This window comes from Spermophilus citellus (assembly GCF_964194105.1).
Source record: "Spermophilus citellus genome assembly, chromosome: 14".
In the NCBI taxonomy this organism is placed as follows: Eukaryota; Metazoa; Chordata; class Mammalia; order Rodentia; family Sciuridae; genus Spermophilus; species Spermophilus citellus.
The window spans coordinates 67,420,448-67,444,360 of NC_138194.1; the positions used below are offsets into that span (position 1 = coordinate 67,420,448).

At 36.9% G+C, this 23,913-nt stretch overlaps 1 protein-coding gene across 7 annotated transcripts in view; it reads right to left on the bottom strand.

Annotated features, from left to right (window-relative positions):
- STK3 (serine/threonine kinase 3) overlaps window positions 1–10,913 on the bottom strand; it is a 287,918-nt gene extending 277,005 nt beyond the window's left edge. For all 7 annotated transcript variants that reach the window (XR_014018704.1, XM_081265613.1, XM_081265612.1 and 4 more), the window contains exon 1: window positions 10,701–10,913. Coding sequence is in view for 6 of the 7 variants with exons in the window: in XM_081265613.1 (XP_081121739.1) it covers window positions 10,701–10,726 (26 nt within the window). In the remaining variant the exon portion in view is untranslated. The remainder of the gene's footprint in view (window positions 1–10,700) is intronic.
- Between the last annotated feature and the right edge of the window lie 13,000 nt (window positions 10,914–23,913).

Consider the following 23,913-nt stretch of genomic DNA (forward strand, 5'->3'; position numbering starts at 1 on the left):
CAACATTTTGGGCTGGGGATGTGGCTCAAGCGGTAGTGTGCTCGCCTGGCATGCGTGTGGCCCGGGTTCGATCCTCAGCACCACATACAAACAACGATGTTGTGTCCGCCGAGAACTAAAAAATAAATATTTAAAAAAAAAAAAAAGTTCAACATTTTGCAACAATGAATTAAATAATTACTAATCATTAACAGCTGCACTAACCTCACACACACAAAAAAGAGAAACCATTTAATATTAAAAGATTCCTACTGCCTTGCCAAACCCCACCTCTAACAATGCCTAAGGGATCGAATTTGAGTTTCATCCATCTCTGGTTCCAGCTGCCCATCTACAGAAAAAAAGAGGACAAAGGAATATGTTGAACCAAACCTTGAATAAGCAATCGGCAAAACGCAGATTGTGAGAAACCACAGTTCAACCAACCTGAGTTCTTAAACAAGGAAAAGAAAAACTATAGAGGGCTAATCTAAACATTAAAAGTGATAATTCATATCAAAACTACTTTTTACCAAGGCTTACCTAGAGTATCTAGCAATACATATTTAGGTTATTACTTATGAAAACCAGGATAATGGTTTACTTGTGAGAAAAATGGTTGTGATGGTGACAGAACACAGAAGAGAAGAGACTTCTAGGGAGTGAGACAAGTTTTGTTTCTTAACCTGACTGGTGATTACAAAGGTTCTGTCTTATAATTCACCAAGCCATGCATTTTTATGCTGATATTTTATATTTTATATTTCTATGTAAAAATGTTAAAAAAAAAAACCTGCAGATCACAGCCAACACATCTGAACATTTCAATACCTAACAAAGTCTAGGTATGGTTCACATTTTTTAACCTGGTGAAAGCAAGAGATTAAAAAAAATAGAAGTTAGTGTTCATTATTTCCTCCCTACCCACTTCTTCTAAAGGAACCACCTAATATGACATTTTGGACCAATTAAGAATCACTTTCCTGAAAGTATGGAATTCCAAGGAAGAAAATAGAGACATTCAAGCCTGTTCCTCTTTTAGTCTTCACCCAAAATTGTTCAAACCCAACCCCAAGTTGCTCAAACCCAAAACATAAGAGCCAGGATTGATTCTTCTTTCTTCATCATTCCTTTCAGCTAATCCTTCATTTCTAACTTGAAAACATAACTTAAATCTGTCCACTTCTCTCCACCTCCACTGATACCACCATCTCTAACCATGAATTCTTGCAGTAGTCTCCATTTCTGACTTAACTCTTAACCCTCTACAATCTACTCCAATCAAATCAACCATAATGATCGTTTTAAAATACAAATTGCTGGGCTGATGTTATGGCCCAGTGGCAGAGCACTTGCCTAGCACGTGTGAGGCACTGGGTTCTATCCTCAGCACCACAAAAAAAATAAATAAAATAAAGATATCATGTCCATCCACAACTAAAAAAAAAAAAAATGTTTTAATACAAATTGTTTAAAATCCTGCTTAAACCCCTTTAATGAGAGCCCATGGCAATCTGACAAATCCAAATTCCTTTCCATCCCCTGTATCACTGACTCTCTGCCCATCTTTCTAACCTCATCTATAGCCACATTCGGCACCCAGCCACAATGGCCTCATTTCAATTTCTCCCACACAGTAAGCTCTTTGCCCCTCTAGTCATTCTCATGGATTTTTCTCTGACTAGAATACCTCTCCAGTATTCTGGCTCCTCACATCACCAACAATTTCTCAATGTCATGTAGCAGCTTAAATATCATCTCCTCAAAGAAGCCTCCTCCAACTGTCCTATTAAAAAGGTTCTGCCATTTTTCTCTATCAGTACATGCTACTTTTATCTCTCACAGCCCACACTCCAACTAGAGCGTATGTTCTATGAAGGCAAAGATCCCCTCTGTTTTGTTTACCAATGTACTTAGCATCTGGAATTTGGAAGGCAATCAATTAATGATTATGACCATGTGAAAAATGAGCAAATGAATGAACCAAGGCTGAGAGTTAATTTCTACCAGAAGATGTAATCACTAAGAAAGCCAGTTTTCCGAAGAAAGAGAATGAGCAACCCAACAGAGAGAGACTGAATGACTCCAGAGAGACAAAATGAGGGCAATTAGCTGCCTATTATCTTCAGCTTTTGCTTTCCTCAAATATATAAAAGTTCACCTAAATTACAAAAAGAAGTTAAACTTGCATTCCTTTCTAATTATAGAACTCTAGGTCCCACATTTCAGAAAACCAAAAATCCTAAAAATGAAAAAATAATCTAGCAAAGAATAATTCTAACCCACCCATGGAATTACAAATGCTCAACAATTTCACCAGTTATTAAACATGTATATATCAGCTGGGTAAGGAGGCACACACCTGTAATCCCAACAACTCAGGAGCCTGAGACATAAAGATCAAGAGTTCAAATCCAGCCTCAGCAACTTAGCGAGGCCCTAAGCAACTCAGCAACACTCTGTCTCTAATAAAATATTTTAAAAGGGTTTGGGGGCTGGGGTTGTGGCTCAGTGGTAAAACACTTGCCGAGCATGTGGGAGGCACTGGGTTTGATCCTCAGCACCATATAAAAAAATAAATAAACAAAATAAAGATATTGTGTCCATCTACAACTAAAAAGGTAGTCTTTAAAAAAAAGGGGGGGTCATGTGGCTAAATGGTTAAGCCCCCCTGGGTTCAATCCCTGGTACTAAAAAAAAAAAAAAAAAAAAAAGTATGTATCAAAGAAGTGATATGTACTTACATATAATAATAGCTGGAAACATCTGAAAATTTTGCTTAATTCACCTCTTTATTAAGATGCCTGGTATCATATAAATCTATAGACTAATTTAGAGTCCAATACAATACTACTTATACTAATTATCATGTTAACAGCTTTCAGTAATTCTCATTTCATGAAGTCATTTTTCAAGATATAACCTTCGATGAACTCTCAGAAATTCAGGGTAATCTGGGGCTGGGATGTGGCTCAAGTGGTAGCATGCACGCCTGGCATGCGTGAGGCACTGGGTTTGACCTGCAGCACCACATAAAAATAAAATAAAGATATTATGTCCACCTAAAACTAAAAAATAAATATATTTTTTAAAAAAGAAATTCAAGGAAATCTGAACTTTAATATTCATAGCATGTAACAAAAAATTACTTTAAATATTCATATTTACATATGTATCTTTACATTTATTCAACTTGAGACTCCAGAAAAAGTTATGATAAAACATTTCAAATATAGAATATTTATTCTATGAGCTAAAGCCTTCTTGAAATTAGAACAATCCTAACATATGAGGCAATTCAAATAAAATCACAACAAAAAAAGAAGCTCAAAGTAAAGCTTAAGATAAAAGAAAGGTTTTATCAGAAAGGATAAATTTTCTCTTTAGAAGAAAATGGAAAGACCTTTGGGAGTTAGAGAAGCTGAAACTGATAGAGAGTCAAAAATTGAGGGCATCATAATTACAGTTGGACATTCCAGTGCAGGAGGTCAGTATACTCTATAAGAGCCTTTGCCTCAAAGTAAGCTTCATACTTTACATTTTCCTCTATAAACTGTCAGATATCAGGGCTGGAGTTGTAGCTCTGTGGTAGAGCACTTGCCTAGCATGTGTGAGGCACTGGGTTTGATCCTCAGCACCACATAAAAATAAATAAAGGTCCACCAACAACTAACTAATAAAATAATTAAAAAAAAAAAAAACTTCAGGGGCTGGAGCTGTAGCTCAGAGTCAGAGCACTCGCCTAGCATGTGTGAGGCACTGGGTTCAATCCTCAGCACCAACAAAAATAAATAAAATAAAGGCATGCTGTCCATCTACAACTACAAAAAAATTTTAAAATACCTTTCAGACATCACAGATAATCATTTCTAATTTTTCCATACTTTGAGACAATATGAAGTATTCCAAATACTATCATTTTAAAATATGAGTTTCCTCTCTCTCCTTCACCTCTTTCCTTTGTAGAATCTTTATGCACGGATACAGTAACTAACACCTTTCTGGACTTCTTTGGTAATGCCATCACCTATATTAAGCATCAGAATAAAGATGAAAATAAAATCAATTTTCTGTCACTAATACATACACACATTATATTTTTTCAAACTACAAATCACAACCCATCAGTGGGTCATGAAAATAATTTAGTGGATCATGATCATTATTTTTTTACTGAGACCAAATAGAAAACACATTTCATGAAACTTCTGTTTGAGTAGTATATATGTAGCTCTGTACTGAGTCTCAGTATCTGTTTAAAAAATGTTTTTTGAAAGCCACTAATATACAATGGCCTGAAGTGACAATATCTAGTTCAACTAGAGATAAATTCTAGTTCAATTAGAGAAAATTCCATTGCAGTGGAATTTTTTAAAAACAAAAAAATGAAATTCTTCACAAATTCTAAGCACTCATGTTTCCATTATAATCCAAACAAGAAGTGTTAGATTTAAACCTTGCATTATTAAAGCTTTGTGGAATAAGTGCTTATATTATTTCAGAAAAGCGAATTTTAACTTTGTTTGTTTCATATGTATTATCTTTCTTTACATTTCTTACAAATTCAATATTCATACATTCTATATCTTGTCCCCTGAATGAATAATAAATAAATTAATCATTGCCTACAGTCAACACACATTTCTCAACTGTCTTAAAGTACAAATGAAGACTGCTCACCTAGAATGGCTCCAGATTGTACTGCCATAGTCCCTCTCTCCAACAAGGAAATGTCATTGACTATTCCCCTTGAAAGGGCCTAAATCGATTTTATTGGAGCTGACATCATCCTAAATTAACCACCAAAACCTAAAAAGAGCATATGCTTTAAGGACCATCTCTCTAACAACTGTTAAAGAGATGTTCCTGTTTGCTGTGTTCTTTTCTCCTTAGACTACTTTAGACATTATATCTACTTGTCTGCCTCTAAAGTTGGAAACTTCCAGGCTGGGGGTGTATAACACTGGTAAAGGTGTGTTTAGCATGTGTAAAACCCAGAGATCAATGTCCAGCAACATAAAAAATAAGGTAAAGTGAATGATATAAAATTAGAAACTTCCCATAGAATGCTGTTTTTGTGTTTTGTTTTGTTTTGTTGATACCAGAGATTGAACTCAGGGGTACTTGACCACTGAGCCACATCCCCAGTCCTATTTTGTGTTTTATTTAGAAACAGGGTCTCACTGAGTTGCTTAGCAACTCACCGTTCCTGAGGCTGGCTTTGAATTGGCAATTCTCCTGACTCAGCCTCCCCACCCACTGGGTACAGGCATGGCTGTGTTGTTTTTTTAAGAGTTCTTTTTTTTTTTTTTTTTTAAGAGAGAGTGAGAGAGGAGAGAGAGAGAGAGAATTTTTTTTTTTTAAGAGAGAGTGAGAGAGGAGAGAGGGGGGGGGAGAATTTTTAATATTTATTTTTTAGTTCTCGGCGGACACAACATCTTTGTTGGTATGTGGTGCTGAGGATCGAACCCGGGCCGCACGCATGCCAGGCAAGCGCGCTACCGCTTGAGCCACATCCCCAGCCCCTTTTAAGAGTTCTTAAGAGTTCATCTTCTCAAAGACAACTTGAGCTCTTCAACTGGTGAATCTTTCCAACAAAAAACGCAGAAGAATTTACCTTCCAACACTCCAAGGACATATAAATTAGTAAAGTGGACATAAAATGAAGTCCACCCCCCTCTTTTCATTGCAGTTATTTTCATGATATTCCTAATATTCTACTATCTAGTTAGTTGATTTGCTGCTTTGTCCCACCCAATTCAAATCCTGAGAGATGAGAGGTCTCTGTCATCTATTTTTCTAATTCCAGGCCTAGGATCAATGCTACAGATGCTACAGGCTAATGAGGCTCTTCATATTAAGAAGTACATGAATACTTTCTATGTTATTCTCCTATATATTCATTATTTTACCTTTCTTTTTCATTCCATTATCATCGTCTCACTGATAATCCATCTATTCATAGAAACATCTGCCCTTATATTTTTATTACCTTCACCTTTTATTTGTGTTAATGTGCTTTGCAATACTGGGAAATGAACCCAGGGGCACTCCACAACTGAGGTGCATCCCTGCTCTTCTTCTTCTTTATTGTTTTTAAAGACAGGGTCTTACTAGGTTCCCAATGTGGGCCTCATACTTGTGATCCTCCTGCCCCAGGCTCTCAGGTCACTGGTAGTATAGGTATGTACCACAGTGCCCTGCAATATGAATATATTCTGACTGAAACCCTAACATTTTAACTTCAGTCTTCAATTTCCCCCAAAGTACTTTTAAAAAACACACACACAGAATCTAACTATAACTTAAATCAAAGAACTTTCCTCATCTGTCTTGAGCATGTGCTTCAATAACTTATTCTATTATTATCCTTCCAGTGTTTTCACTATTTCATACTAACACCAACTCTCTTCCAACTATACCTTAATTGACAAGTTTTAATAAATAACTACTAATCTTATAATCTAGTTGAGGAACAAGACCTATCTGGGAAAGTGTATTTCTTTAGTCAACAATATTCTATCTCTTTTTGCAGAACATTTTATACAATTACATACCTGCTAGTAATCAGAGTTCTCATGCTTCTGAAGATTTCTATAACAGACCTGTTAAGGAAAGCTGGGATTCTAAGTTAGTCTGGCGCTCAAGTCAGTGACAAGGGTATTAATCATGTTTTACACAAGTCTTATCAGAGAAACCAAATCAATGAATAGAGAGGGTGAGAGGTGCCTTTCAGATTGTCTAGAACTCTTGAGTCATAATTCTTAACCCCACAATTTTCAACTCCCAGAAAAGAATGATAGCCAAAGAAGCAAATTTCAAATCAGTGATGAAGCTGAGATTAACACTAGATATGTGTATATGTGTGTGATATGTTTGATGTGTGTATGTGTATGCTAAAAATATAAAAACAGGTATAGGAAGGACATATACCCAATTCAGAACTATAATCACCCTTTTGGGAATGGGAAGGGAATATATTTGAGAAGAGATTTTTTACACAGGAGGCTTCAAATATATTGGAAATATTGTCTTTCTTAAGTTGGAGGGTGTGATATATGTTTATAAATTAGTCCCCATGGGCTGGGGCTGTAGCTCAATGGTAGAGGGCTTGCCTTGGACGTGTGAGGCACTGGGTTCAATCCTCAGCACCACATAAAAATAAACAAATAAAATAAAGGCATGCTCTCCAACTATAAAGAAAAAAATCAAATTAGTCCCCATTGTCTTCTGGAGGCCCAAAATTTAATAATAAAAAAGAACAGAAAGGGAGCTGGGGATGTGGCTCAAGCGGTAGCGCGCTCGCCTGGCATGCGTGCGGCCAGGGTTCGATTCTCAGCACCACATACAAAGATGTTGTGTCCGCCAAAAACTAAAAAAAAATAAATAAATATTAAAAAATTCTCTTTCTCTCTCTCTTACTCTCTCTTAAAAAAAAAAGAACAGGAAGATGTCATATAATCGAATGAGTATATTAGGAATATAGAGAAATAGCTCAGGCTAGAAAGTACTCAAAAAGATACTTTATGAAGCAGGCCTTGAAGAAATAGAACAGATTGGGGGTGGGGGGAGACCCTAAGAACTTTTAAGAATAATCAAAGGCAAAATTAGGAGTACTCATAGCCTATAACCTAAATAAAGAATAACGGGGTTAAGTTTATGAGGACAGATTCACCTTGGAGAAGAGTAACTGAAGGCTAAAGGGGAGATCAAGTGACAGAGGCTTTGGATACTAAGTAGACAAGTGTTTCTCTAATCCCAAAGAAAGGTGTAGTATAACTGAAGTAATGTTTTAGCAAAATAAATCAGAAGCAACCTGCAGGATAAACTAAAGCAAACTGTGTAGTACATTAGGAGGTTCTATAGAACAACAAAAAAGGAAAAGAAATAAGGGATTAGGAACCAGGTTCTTGGAGCACTGTCCCTACTCTTCAGAGCTTTTCTGTTATTAAAATGTTTCTGTTAAAATATTTTGGAAAACCACTGAACTAAAGTGCTCAGTTAGAAGTCATTGCTGAAAATCTTGGGAATGAATGGGGTGGAAGGCAAAAATGCCAACTGAGCAGCAGCAGTTGCTGCAACACAAATATGACCATGTAAAAGTGTCTGAACACTAAGGAATACTACTCAAGGCAGAAACGCTAAATAGCACTCTTAGAGAGATTAAGAAGAGAATAAGCAAAGGAAACCAAGAAATGGCAGACAAAGATGACCACTACATTACTGAATGTTAAGAAAGCTTCAAAAAAGGTATCACTGTACAACAATAAGATTATACAGCCTTCACAATCAGATTCAGGGTTTTGCCACCTTCTCTACTTAACCGAATTATTTAACCTCTCTGAGTTTCATTTAATAAGCAAAATACAAGTTAACAACTAACATTATTGAACATATTATGAAGTACTATGCTAAGTACTTCACTGTGACCTCATTATTAATCCCCCATATTCTACAGATGAGGAAATTTAAATTTAGAACATAGTAAGTGACAGAGCCAGGATCACTATTTCTTAAGATGATTCAACAAAAGAATGTATTTACAGTCATGTGCCACACAGCCACATTTCAAGACCACACACACTACAGTGCATAATGACATTACAGCCATCTACATAGCTTTACACTCTATATTTGCACAACAAAATCACCAAACAATGAATTTCTACAAACAAGTCCCATTGTTAGGTAGCACGTTACTGTATAAATTTCGTGGAAAACAATATGACCTCAAAAATGGTAATTATGCTTTACTATTAGGAGGTAATGATCAATAGGGCAACCCAAAAACTCACTGTCAGTAAATCCTGTCATAGCCTTCCATGTGGCAAACTCTGTTACTCAGTTATAAAACAGGATTACTGCCTATAATTCAACCTACTCCATGGGGTTGTCAGGAGGATAAAATATTATAATATGAAAATGCTATGAAATTTTTAAGAGATATTCAAATAAAATGGATTAATATCACATATGTTTTGTTCCTCAAAAATGTGTGCTTGAGCTGGGGGCTTAGTTTCACCTGTAGTCTCAGTTACTCAGATGGCTTTGGCAGGAGGATCACATGAGCCCCAGAGTTCAAGCATAGGCTGGGCAACATGGTGAGACCCTGTCTCTTAGGGAAAGAAAAAAAGCAAAAAACACTAACAAGAAATGTCTTTCTAGGTCAAAATAAATCTATGAAGAGAGTTAAAAATAAGCCTGTTAAATGAACAATCACCAATTTGAAAAGCATAAAATACTCACACCTTCCCCTAACTCCTCCAGTTGTCGTAAGACAATGAATTCCTTTTTTTTAAGTTGTAGATGGACACAATACCTTTATTTTATTTATTTATTTTTATGTGATGCTGGGGATTGAACCCAGTGCCTCACACATGGGAGGCAAGTGCTCCATCACTCTGATAACTCACACAGAGCTAATCAATACAGAGAGATTCTACTTCAACCGCAAAGTTGTTCAAGTTGGCCTATGGCATTATGTCAGCAGTGTCCCCTAACAGTACTTCCAAAGCAGAGAGAAAGAAAAAAAAAAATGTTCCCGATTTTCTTCAATAGTATCAAAACTAAGTACACAGTGAGTACCAGAAGATAGACACCTTACAAAATGCTCAATAGATCTCTCTATTGACTTGCTTTCACAGCTCTTGACAGGAGGTCCTTTGGGAACCTCTCCACACCCTCCTTTTCTCACTTGAACAGATGGTTTCCAGGCCTTAAGGCTCAGGTAACTAGTCACACAATTCACAATAGGCCCCAAAGTCCCTACCTTTTTAATTATTCCATGTTTGTGAATTCAACACTTTTCATCTATTTAGGTATCAAAGCACATGAGCTCTTTAATCTTCACAACAGCACTTTCTGGGAGAAAGATTAGTATATTTATTTTATAAATTAAAAACCAAATGTTTTATACACCATCAAACAATTAGTTGTTTAATTCCTGGGGAGCAGGGATGCACATTATGAACTTATATCCATGAACAACATTGATTTAGCCTCCTAAGATCATTGCAAATGTAAAAGTTCAAACGTCTACTTTGTTCCCCCACCTCTTACATTTTCAATATATCAAACATCAAATGTAAACTAACAATAAATACCATATCAAAGCATCACTATTTTTACAAGCAAAACTATATGGGGAAGGGGTTCTAATTTAAGATTCCTGCTGTCTTGCATGCATAAACTCTTCTGAACTTGAGGGGGTAGGGAGAAGAACACCTGTCAGTGCACTATATCCACAGTGAGTTTTACACAGTTTAGCTATTAATACTATTCCTTAAACTGCAAATAACCCTATATCTCAAAAAAGAAAATAAATGTAACATCATGAAGAACGTTTGACAAGAAAAAGGACATGGTTGTAAGAAGACCAATTAATTTCCTCGTTTTAGGTCAGGCTTCGTGAAGTTGCCTGCAGGGAAAACCCTAACCGCCCCAAGGTCGGGCCGCGCGAAGCCAGTCTCTGCCCACACAACTCTCCACGCCCGCCAGGCCCCGCTGGCCACGGGGGAGGGGAGGGGAGGGGAGGGGAGGGGAGGCGAGCCTCTGACCCCTCGGGCCCCCTAGCCTCGGGGACCGACGCGGCCGAGCACTCAGACTGCCTCGGGACCCTAAACGCGCCAGGATCCGGGCGGGAGGGGGTCGCCGCCGGACCGGGCCTAGCTACCCCCGCCCAGCGTCCTTCCCTCCTTCTCCCCGCTCCCCGCGTTCGTTACCTCTTAGGCGCTGGCGGCTGCTCCATGGCGGCCCGAAGCAGAAAAAGAGACTACAAAGGCCGGAGGGAGGAAAGGAGCCGGGGCACCGGCCGGCCGAGCCCGAGGGAAACTCCCAAAACTCAGACCAACTTTCCTGTAACTCGGCGGCGGATCTCCCCCCGCTCGGGAGCGCTGCTCCTCCTCACCCGCCCAGCCGCGCCGTGCCGCGGAGGGTGGGCGGAGCCGGCTGCGGCCCAGGGGGGGTGGGCGGGGCGAGGGCTGATCATGGGCGGGGCCGGGACTGGGAGAGTGGGCAGGGGCGGGACGGAAGGGGGAAGGGTCCAGCCATACAGCCAATGGAGCCAAGAAAGAGGCGGTGGGTGCTAGAAAAGGCGCTCCAAACTGTTAAGGGTCACTGGCCCGGGACTGTGCTCTTCGCCTCCGTTTACTGCGTTTTCCCGGTCTAATTTGATTCATTTCTCTAAATTTCTCAACGATACATCCCAAACATCTTGTGAAGCTGTTTGAAGTATAACTAACTGCCCACGCTTCCCACTCTAGTTCTGTTTATAATTATTGGTTATGTTTTCCCCAAACCATTTGACATTTGTAGCTCCAGTAGCCAGGATACTTCTGGAAATTCTTGTTTGATTTTGATTACAGACAAGTGCCTCACTCCATTTCACAATAATTACACTTAATTACACAGAAAATATAAACTGCAGCAATCTCTCTCGGTGCACCAAATTCGGTATACTGGGGTCTTGCTGGCTAATTGGTTAACCTGGCAAACCTATCACAAATTGTGGTGCCTGGAAAAGAACTCAAGAAAAGCTTACTTTCTTCCCTCTTTGGTCTTCTCCAACCAATCTCAACAACCGTCATCCCATTGTAATTGACTCCTTCATGCATTCATTTGTGTTACACTGTTTAGACCTTAAATTACATATGTAGTCACCTTTCTTATGGCCACGTACAACTGCTGTATAATGAGCTTGCTTGTTAGAAATTTGTCAAGGTGCAGAATCATATAGGGTTTTTTGGCAAGTTAAAACAATGAATATAAAGAGAATGTCAAATAATATGAATATTAACTCAAACTTGACGGTTTGCACTTTACCCAAGTATAGTTCAGTATATTTTTGCATTGAAGATTCACTATGCATGGACTGGGTTTGTAGCTCAGTGGTAGAGCATTTGCCTAGCACATGTGAGGCACTAGGTTCCATCCTCAGTACCACATACAAATAAATGAATAAAAATAAAGATATTGGGCTGGGATTATGGCTCAGTGGCAGAGCGCTTGCCTAGCACGTGTGAGGCACTGGGTTTGATTCTCAGCACTGCATATCAATAAAATAAAGGTCTATTGACAACTTAAAAATATATATTAAAAAATAAATAAAGGTATTGTGTCCACCTAGAACTAAAAAATTTTTTTAAAAAGATTTACTATGCAAATAGCTTACATGATCTATTTTTGAGCCATTTTATTACCCCATAAATCTAGTTATTTTAAGTCTAAGACCATTTGTTGTTAAAACAAAGTCAAATTCTGTGAACAAGAGAAATTATTACAAAATGTTATACTGGTTTGCATTTACTAAAGATCTAGAGACTGAATATCCAGAAGCAACAGGGCAACAGGGTAAAAAAAAAAAACTAAATTATTAAAATATTAATTCTGGAAAGTACCCTTAAAATTATCTCATTCTACCTCTTACTCTCATCCTCACTTCCATACCATACTCCCATCTTTTTGCATTTAATCAGAAACATCTTTTTAAAATTTTTCTCATACTTTAAAATGGACTCAATTTGTCATCCTCTCGAATTTCAGAAAGCTTTCCCAAACTGCCAACACCATTACCTACAACCTTCTAAAATTTGGTTGTGGAAGAGATAACTGTCTGGGCTGGGGTTGTGGCTCAGCAGTAGAGCACTGGCCTAGCACTGGATCCTTAGCACCACATATAAATAAGTAAAAGAAACATGTTAAAAAAGAGAGGGATAGCTATCTTATATGGTCCATAACACTCTGTGCAGGCTTGTTTATGCCACTTACGACACTGTATGGAAGTTCTAGTTACTGGTCAATCATCCCAACCCAAAAGTGAAAGCCAACTGAAAGCCAAACCAAGTCTTACTCTCTGTCCCTTATACAGCAAATATTAGGCTGGAAGCTTCCTATTGTTCCCCCAGATTCACTCTCTATCCTTCTTCACCTGTTTTCTGCACAAAGGGTTAATCTGAATGATTGACATCTTGGGACTCCCCAACCCTCTGGCTTATAATTGTCTCTGATGATAGGAGATCCTAAAGGAAGTCATCGAAGGAATAAAGGACGGTGAGAGGTCACTATTTATTTATTTTCCTGGTCTTCTTCCTATGAGGTTCCCTAGAGCGAGCTCTGTTCCAGGGAGTCCCTGGTCCTCTCAAGGCAAATTGCCCAACTCTTCCTTCCCTTTGTTCCTGTAGGCCTAGAGGTCATGACTGTTCTGCTATTCCCTGGGCTCCTTAGATACTGCTTATGTTCCCCTACACCTCAGTCCTCCTGTAATAATCCTTTGTAAATTAGATCCCCCTCAATTGACCCTAATTTAAGATTATGTTCACCCATAATTAAGGTTTATGGAAAGAGGAGAAGTAATATCAGAAAATAAATCTCTGAGATCTCTCTCAATTTGGAAAGAAGGCTAACCGATGTGACTCCAATAAGATCAGATACTAAGCCTACATTATCTTATTGAACACTTAAAACTACCTTGTGATAGTTGTTTTCATTTCATGGGTGAGGAAACTAAGCTTCAGAGGGTTAAAGTGAATTACCCTAGACCAAACAGAAAGTCTATATTCTAACCCAGGCTTTTATTTATCCAAAGCCAGGCCTCATTCCACTATAAGTCAGTTAACAAATATTGACTGATCAACTAAATATGTCAGGTACTGCTTAAGGTGTGGGGGATTCACCAGTGAAGAGAATAGGAAAAAAACAAAAACAGAAATTCCTGCTCTTGTGGGGTTTAATAGACAAATACACAAAAATTCCTGCTCTCATACTAGTTGGGGAAACACAATAAAATAAGTAAGTACCTGATGAATAATGTCAGTGAAAACTGGTAAAGAAGAAAAATTACATAGGAAATGGGAATACAAAGTAGAAGGAGAAGCGTGGAATTTAGAAATGATGTCCAGGGAAAGACTCAGTGAGAAGGTGACTAAGGAAGAGGGGGAAGAGCTGCATGAAGATAGAGCAAGGAAGAGAATGTGAGGCCAAAGAAATGGTAAGTGCTAAGACCCAGAGGCAGGAATGTGCCTCTTGCATTGTCACTGGAAAAAAAAAAAAAAAAAAAAAAAGTTGTTTTTCTACTTAGGTGCTTAGAAGAAAAAAATAAAATGCTTCAAGCCTCTGTTTTAATTTGTCTGTGGGAGGCTATCTGAAGATTCCAAGAAGCAAAGCATAGAAATCATCATTCAACCAACAAAGATAAGGCAGCCTCATCCATGAACAAATGGAAGCTATAGAAAATTGTGAGATAAGATAAGGGTCACTCAACTTCATTTAACTATGGAAGTAAGGTGACCTATGTCTGTTTCCAGCTATTCCAATTGGAATCAAGATTAAGCATGCATTTTACCTATATTATCAAACAGCTCACTACAGTTCTCAATTGACCGCTGTTGGTCAGCTTTGCACCACTATAGTAAATAACTCAGAAGATTAACTTATAAAGAGAAAAGGTTTATTTTGAATCACAGTTTTTGAGATTTCTGTCCATGATTGGTTGGCCCTGTTGCTTTTAGTTTGTGGTGGCACATCATGGCAGTAACACATTGTGGAGTAAAACCACTCACAGCCAAGCAGCAAAAAACAAAGGAAGAAGAAGGGACCAAGTTTCCACAGTCTCCTTTGAGAACATGGCCTCAGTGACCTAAGACCTTCCACTAGGCTCCACTATGCTACCACCTCCCAATAGCACCACAGGCTAAGGACCAGGCCTTTAACACATGGGCCTTTGGAAGCCACAGGAAATGCCATAAGAGAAATGTAAGAAAATCTGCAATTTGGAACCAAGTTCCTTTAAGTAACAAAAAGCATATTTTTTGTAACACCTTCAAATTTTAGGGCTAAAAAATATTAAGACAGGGTCTGGGTTGTGGCTCAGTGGTAGTGTACCTGCCTAGCATGCATAAGGCACTGGGTTTGATCCCTGGGATCACATACAAAATAAATAAAAATATTGTGTCCATCTACAACTAAAAATATATTTTTAAAAATATTAAGATAAATAATTTTCTTATTATAATAGTTGGTGCTATTTATTGAAACTGCAAATTTGCTTTTCTCTCATTTTATAAAAAATAATATTAATTAATAAATATTAATTAATCTTTTCTGCCCAAGCAAGAGCAAGAACTTGGGCAGAGAGAAAGCTCTGAACAAGTATATTACATTGTGTAAATTTTTAATTGCAGGAAAATTTGGAAAATTTTTCCTTTCAATTTTACAAAACATTTTCTCTTACTCTGCTTCTCTTTTATAAGTCAATAACATATTGCATTTGAATTCGACCACTATGCTCTTTTGTCATAGCAATTTTAAACTGTTATTTCACTTCTTTGTCTCTCTGACTGACAGTGAGCCCCTGGGGAACAAGAACACTATCTTATTCATATCTAGAAGTTATAGGTAATAAGCAACAACTCAAAATGTTTTTTTTAAAACAAGAAGCCTATAAGTCAGTTGACCTTTACTTCCTGCTCTGCTGTACACAGCAGTGTCTCCTTAAACTCTTTTTTTAAAAATACTTATTTTTTAGTTTTAAGTGGACACAATATCCTTATTTTACTTTTATGTAGTGCTGAGGATTGAACCCAGGGCCTCATGCATGCTAGGCGAGCACTCTACCACTTAAGCCACATCCCCAGCCCCTCAAACTCTTTTACCTCTCAAACATCTACAATGGCCACCAGTGTTCCAGACATCACATGGAAACATGACAATGTCCAGCAATAGAAGAGATTTCTTTCTGAACATAATTTTTTAAGATGCTACACAAAAACATTTACCCTAGAAGCCACTCTGCAGAATTTCCCTTATGCTCTATAAAAGAAAATGGGATCACCAAAACCTACTTAGGCAAATTGTGATTTATTCCATGGAGCTGGACTTAGAGATGGGGCTCAGACCATCCTTCCCTGAAACTATGGCAAGGAGAAGCATACAGAGAAGGACAAAATTGGGAAACTATTTTTAAGAAAGAAAGTGAAGTTTGTTATTAGGCACCTGCTACAATGTCTGGTACACATAAGAACCTAGAATACTATAGTTCCTGAATGATTGTTTATTGAGTGAATGAATGAACAAATGAACCCAGGTTCAGAGGCTCATCTCATGGAAAAACCAATATCTGAGAGACAAGTGGTGGAGAGAAAGAAAGGCTTTGTTTCTTGGCTAAATAATAAGAGGGAGCTTTGCTCACAAATCAGCTTTGCTCACAAATCAACTCCAGGAGATTGAGGAATTATGGAAATAATGAGGGAGATAATAGGCTGATAAAGAAGAGGAACATGCATATCTTTTCTGGCACTAGGTTGAGGTCTTCTGGAATTTCAGGTATTACTTCCTCTCACTCTTTTCACTTTCCAGTCAAGGTGGCTGGGAGGCATCTTTTGCCCTGAAGGCAGAAAGAGAGAGACACAGGCAAGTCTAGGTTAAGTTAAAAATTAAATTAAACCTGAATTATGGTTTTAGAAAAAACATTTCTCAAATATTTTATGTGCAGAGCTCCATAGAATCTGACCCAAAAGTTAAGGCAACAAAGGAGAAACACACAATATGTTGACAGAGATGCCAAGCCTTTTCCTCCTGTTCCAGTCACCCATGGGTCTTAGAGGCTCAAGTGAAGAGTCAAGTGTTTTCAACAAAAGCAGCTTTCAGATCTTTGAAAAGTAACCAAGGCAACCATAATCATTATAACCCACAGCAAAGCTGGTAGGAGACTAATAAAGTATTGCCCAGCTATGTGACCTCCAAAATTAGCAATTTTTTGAGTTATTTAAGAGCAAGTAAAGGCAGATGATTTTTTTTTATTCAGGCTTTTCCTCAATAAAAAAATAGATTTACACACACACACACACACACACACACACATATCAAGAATTTTTTAAAATACCCATAATTCATAAACTACATATTAAGAGAAAGTGAGAAAAAAAGAATGAGAAATTGAGTGCGCCCTGTGTCATTTTATTTCCTCTCAGCTCCAAATCTATCCTTCATTGCCTGCTCTTTAAATGGGACTAGGCCCTTTAAATATTTTTCTTTACCATATGGCATCAAATGGCATGCTGCTAAACTTTGTCAGTAGAAAGCACTAGAGACATCACACATTAAAAAAAGAGAGAGAGAGAGAGAGAGAGAGAGAGAGAGAGGGAGGGAGGGAGAGAGAGAGAAAGAAAAGAAAAGAAAAGAAAAGAAAAGAAAAGAAAAGAAAAGAAAAGAAAAGAAAAGAAAAGAAAAGAAAAATAATGAATTTCCTTCCTGATTGGAACGTGTTCCCTCCCCAGGTCCAGCACTTGGAATTGCTTCTCTGGATCCTAGAGCACCGCAGTTTCTGCAACATTTGGCTCCAATAGGACAGAGCATCAACAGCACCCAGTGGCCAACCATTTCCCTTTCACCACCTCTTCTTGACCCCAGTGAGACACCTCACTATGAACACCTTTCCACAGCCTGAGGAAAGGATTTCTGGGCAGATTTCTAGCACAGTCCACCAGCATAGAACCACAGTAACTTCTCTGTCATTCAGTTAGGCACACCTGTACTCTCTCCACTAAGGTCTGGATCTCAATCCTTGGGTAGGGGTATGCTCTTTCTTGGGTGTTCTGTCTCAAAGTGTACTGCTCCTAATATCTGCTGTTTGTATTGTCTTAGTCAGGTTTCCATAACAAAATATGGTGAACTGGTGCTTTATAAACAACAGAAATTTATTTCTCAAAGTTCTAGAGACTGGAAAATTCAAGATCAAGTCACTTGTAGATTGAATGTCTGGTGATAGCCCACTGGTTCATACATGGCCATTTTTGCCTGTGTCCTTAGGACTCTTTTTTAAGGGTACTAATCCCATTAATAAGGTCATAGCTTTCATGACCTAATAACTTTCCAAAAGCCCTGCCTCCAAACACCACCACTTTAGGGGCTAGGATTTCAACATATGAATTTGGGGGAGACATAAACATTCAGAGCATAGCACTAATATTCTTTAGAGTTCTCTTTGCTTCATGCCCTTGCTATTCCAATTCTCTGTTATAGTTAATAATTCTTTATATTAAATTTTCCTTTATATTTAACTGTGTGGTTTCTGTCGCTAGTGATTTCTGTATCATATTGAACCTTGACTGATACAGAGCAAAGAATACAGATGCTGATACAGCAAAGAATCACAGATTCCACTTCAAACTCAAAAAAAAGGATTGATAAAATCCATATGATTTCACTATCAGTTTACTACATAATAATCTATGTGATCAGGTCTTAAAACTTTTGATCTCAGGATAACTTTACACTCTAAAATTGTGGAGAACCAAAGAGAGTTTTTGCTTCTGTCAATATTAAAAAAATTAAAATTGAGAAATTTTTAAACATGATAGTACATAATTTTAGACATCAGAGCAATGATATCATCACACACCATATAGCTTCTGGAAATTTCTATCATATACTCAGAATGAGAGTGAGAAAGGCAAATAACACCTTAATATTGTTTTAAAAATAATTTTGACCTTGTGGACGCCTTGAAAAGTTTCCAGGTACCCCTATAGGTTCCAAAATCATACTCTAAGAATCACTCATCTGCCAGGCATGGTGGTGCATGCTTGTAATCCAGTGACTCAGGGTGCTGAGGCAGGAATATGGCAAGTTTGAGGCCAGCCTGGGTCACCCAACAAGATCCTGTCTCAAAATAAATAAATAAATTAATAATAATAATAATAAAGGCTAGGGATTTAGCTCAGTGGTAGAAAGCCCTGAGTTCAATCCCCAGCACTGAAAAGAAAAGACAGAAAAGAGAGAGAGAGAATCACTGATGTACACTAACTTTATATAAATATCATAACTAAGATCCATGGATGAAAACATGGCCCTTGCCCTCTAAGAATTCTGCTTATTTGAAAATAAAGAATATCCATAAGAGTAAAAAAATGATTCAATCTGTATATAATAAATGAGCAACTAGTTCTATCTTCAGAAATTTTCTATAAGGGTGCAACAAAACAAAAATGCCTTCCATTTTATAAAATCTACCCTCTTATACATCAGTTTTAAGAAGGAAAAAAGTTTCTGTTATATACAAAATTCCAGAACAAGCTGAAGAGGTCTCAAAACACAGCAATGACTGGTTAAAATACTGACTGTGAGGACAGAGAAAACAAAAAGAATAAATACTAAAAATCTGGTAAATTCCATCAGTTGAAGCCCTTTCATCACCAAGCTGTAGTTACATTAATAGAAGGAACTTTACAAACTACTCTGTGCTTTCATAATTTCTTTTTATATTTTTGCTTTTCCAATTTTGTTTTACTCCTGTCTTTATCCTCTATGAATAATTTCTAATTTGTCTTATCTGAACTAAGCAAAGAAAAAAAAAAGAAAAGAAAAAGAAAGCCAGGGAAATAAGAATATTCTCGATATACAGGTAATGGTGGCAGCCGTTAGTGTTGCTGGGAGACAGGGCAATGAGACCTAGGGCAGAAGGAAGAAAAAAATAATAAATTAAAGAGATATCATGTTCTTAAGTGAGAAATTCAATTTTTTAATGTTTCAAATTATCTTTAATTTAATCTACAAATTTAGTGTAAAGCAATTTTTTGAAAATCTCAAAAGGACTTTATAGGGAATTTAACCTATTAATTCTCAAGTTCAATAAAGAGAATATACATTAAAAGAGCCAATAAGTTTTTGAAAAAAAGAATAATGAGGAGAGACTTGTCTGGGAAGATAACAAAATATAAAACTATGCAAATTAAAATACTAGAGTATTAATTTAAAAATAGATATAATTATATGTATATGTGTGTAATCATATATATATATATATATATATATATATATATATATATATATATATATATATATATCTCATAATCATGAGCCAGAACCAGAACTATTTTTATATGAAAATGTTGTTTATGATAAAGTGACATTTTTCATCACAGAGGAAATAATAGATTGCTCAATAAATTGTGATGAGACAATTGACCATCTATTTGGAAAAAAATAAAATAAAGCTAGATCTCTATTTCTATGTTTCTGCATTGGTTACTTTCTTTGTCTTGCAAGCAGTTGCAGACCTAGCCCACATGGTCTTTCTCAGTGAAGGACACATTTAACTAGAAGACCCGAGAGACCTAGGACAAGCTCAGCACTTTTTTTTTCTTTTTTCCTGTCTCTGTTCTGACCTTCAGAATCAATATCATCCTAATTCAACTTACTCAACCTAAATGGCTGCTGAAGTTCCAAGCTTCAAATCTGTACATCACACTGTCCTAATAGTGAAAGCTCTATCTTTCAATAGCTCCCAGAAAAGAATGAGGAACCTCCTCTTCCTCAGCCCCTAAAAATTCCCCCCCCCTTTTTTTTTTTGGAACAAGGGATCAACACAGGGCTTCGTATATGCATAACAAACAACCTCCCTCATTGTCATTGGCTAAACAGTGCAATGATTTGTTTTAGATCTGAACCAACGATTGGCATATCTGAATAAATCAATGTGAAAAGAGAGATGGGAAGCCCCGTTTGATCTAGAACAGCAGAACCCTCCCTTAGATGGATGGTTGTTGTCAATTTCCATTATGATACCCAAAAAGAGAGAAATGCCAGTTACACAAAAGAAAGAAGAAACAGTCCCGATGTACCCTATATCGTGTATCATGCATAAGAATAAATTCCAGATGCATTACAGATTTGAACGATTAGTAACAGACAAAGGTCTCCACCTTCATAATCACTCACACCCTAAGTGTGGGCTGCACATAATGACTTCCTTCTAAAGAGTGTGGTATCAAAGGAAGTGAGAGGAGAGTGACTACCACAAACTCACCTGCCTCAGTCAGGTAATCAAGGTTAACAGGAACTGAGAGAAGTCATATTGATATTATGTGCCTGTAATACGATGAGAGAGAGGATACTTCACCTCTGTGGTCTTCCTCCCACAGACTCAAAACTCCAATTCATTATGAGAAAACTCATAATTAGGGATATGCTACAAAACATCACAATACTCCTCAAAGCTGTCAAGATAATTATAAAAAAAAAAAAAAAAAAAGAAAACATTGAGAAAGGTAAGATACAAGAGACCAGAGAGGGTAAGGTAACATGAGGACTAAATGCAGTGGAGTGTCCCAAATATATCAGGAGTCCAGGAACAGGACATTATGTAAGAACTAAGGTAACTAGGGTAAAGTAGGTCAGCTAATAACAATGTCAATATTGGTTCATTAATTTTGACAAATGTATAGTGTTAGTGTAAAATGTTAATAATGAGATTAGGTTTGGAGTATTTTGTAACTTTATTATCTTTGCAACTTTTTTTGATCCAAAACTGTTCTAAAATTGAGTTTATTTTAAAAATATTTTAACAAGTTAAGAAGATCTCATATATAAAAGTTTTATTGGAAAAAAAAGTTTTATTAGAAAGGATAGCAGAATATCCTTATAATCATGAGACAGAACACCTGGTAAGCAAAAAGTAAAACTCAGAAAGTAGAAAGGAAAAGAAAACAGGAAAAAAGGAAAGGAAAAAAAATTACATAAGAATTGAAAATTTCTGTAGGAGAACAAATAATAACCTAAGTTAATAGATATCAACAGAATGAAGTAAAAGTATTTTAAACATATATAATAAATGAAGGCTATATATATCTAGAATACATAAAGACATAAACTAGAAAAAAATCTCAACAAATGGGCACTAATCTAAATTAACAAGTGCACATAAGAAATACAAATGAACACTAAACATGAAAAGATGCTCAGTGCCACCAATAGTCAGGAAAATACAAATGAAGGATACAACAGTGTTTTCAAATCACCATAATCATCATGGGGAGGAAGTAGGGGGGATAAGAAGAGAAGTAGAGGGAGTATATCATTGAAAATGAGAGTGACTTCAGTTTATTTATTTGAAAAATCAAGACTAAAAAATGTATAACTGCTGCAAGACTTTAGAAAGCCCATGAAAGACCAGTTGTAAAATATGCTGTAAATCTTAATACAGAATTTAGTGAAGTAGAATAAAAACTATTGTTACCTTTATCTAAGAAAATACCTTAAACAAGCTTCTTTTTAAAAAAAAATATTTTTTTAGTTGTAGTTGGACACAATACCTTAATTTTATTTATTTAGTTTTATGTGGTGCTGAGGATCAAACCCAGCACCTCACACGTGCTAGGCAAGGGCTTCACTGCTAAGCCACAATCCCCAGCCCCTTGAACAAGCTTCTTTGATTGAGAAGGTGGCACCTAGAGGTTTGCTCTATAGTGAGGTCATATGTGAACAGACAAAGAGAGCTGGAGTCAGCTGTACTATATATAAGTTCCAAATGTCTTTAGACCCTAGGAAGAGATTTAACAAAGCACTAAAATAGAAAGAGTAGAATTAACTGCCATCCTATTGAAATGTATTCAAGGAGACACTAAATGACCTTATGGCTAAACATATTTTTAGACTTGTGTTATATTTCATCTTTTCTTAAAAAGTAAGTGCTGATAATCAAGAGCTAGTTTGTATTTATTCTAAGTTTGGAAAAGTGGTTATTTTTACAGGAAAATAAAAACAGTATTCCAGGAAGGTATAGGCTATAAGCCTTAGTTGGAAAAAGCCTTTCTTTTGGCGTACAGCCATATCCAAGCTCAGCCATTTACCTGGGGGCACCAAATTCTAGGCACTGTGCCTGGGAGGAAATAAATAGCCTCATATGTTTCAGCTTATAAAGCCATGGTGAGCATCAAATAAGGATAGGGTTAATTTAAACTCATCCCACAAATATAAGAATATTAGCAGAAAAGAATATTCCTTCAAGCTTCACTGAGGCAATATAAACATTACTAAAATAAAATACTAATACTTGTAGGGAAATCACTTCAAGGCATAGGTATAGGCAATGATTTTCTGAACAGGACTCCAGCAGCACAGGAAATAATAGCAAGAATTGACAACTAGGATCATATTGAATTTAAAACCTTTTATATAACAAAGGAAATCATTAACAGAGTGAAGAGACAGCCTACAGAATGGGAGATAATCTTTGCCATCTATTCATCTCACAGAGGATGTCCTCTGAACATTTAAAGAACCCAAGCAAGGTGCAGTGGAGCACACCTCTCGTCCCAACTGCTCAGAAGGCTGAGGCAGGAGGATTATAAAGTCAAGACTAATCCCCGGGCAAGTCAGCAAAACCCTATCTCAAAATTTAAAAGATAAAATAAAGGGCTGGGGTAAAGTTTAGTGGTAAGAATCCAAAGTACCAAAAGAAAGAAAAAAAGAATTAATTGTGATTAAAGTAGGTATTGTAGCACGCTTGTAATTCCAGTGGTTTAGGAGGCTAAGGCAGGAGGATGGTGAGTTCAAAGCCAGCCTCGGCAACTTAGTGAGGCCCTAAGCAACTCAATGAGACCCTGTGTCTAAATAAAATACAGAAAAAGGCATGGGGGTATGGCTCCGTGGTTAAGCACCCCTGGGTTCAATCCCCAGTTAAAAAAAAAAGTAGGTTTTATACAGAATAACCTACAATATTTTTAAAATGATTTGTGTTGAGACACAATTTATACATAATAATAAAGTTTACCTTAATTTTCCTATATAATTTTGAAAATGTATGCAGTTACACAACCATCACCACAAGCATGTTATATAATGTGATCCAAAAGTTTTCTTGTCTGCTTTGCAGTCAAGCAACCCATCCCTATTTCTGGCCTCATTCAAACCTTGATCTGCTTTTTGTCACCACAGATTAGCTATTCCTATTCTAGAATTTCAAATAAATGAAGTCATGGAATAAAATTAAAAAACAACAAAAATATAAGTAATCCAATTAACAATCGGGCAAAAGAGTTGAACAGACACAGACACTTTTCAAAAGAAATACAAATAGCCAATAAATATATTTTAAAATGTTCAAAATCTTTAGCACAGATAATTAGATTAAAAAGAAAGTTCTGATGTTTATAATAGGAA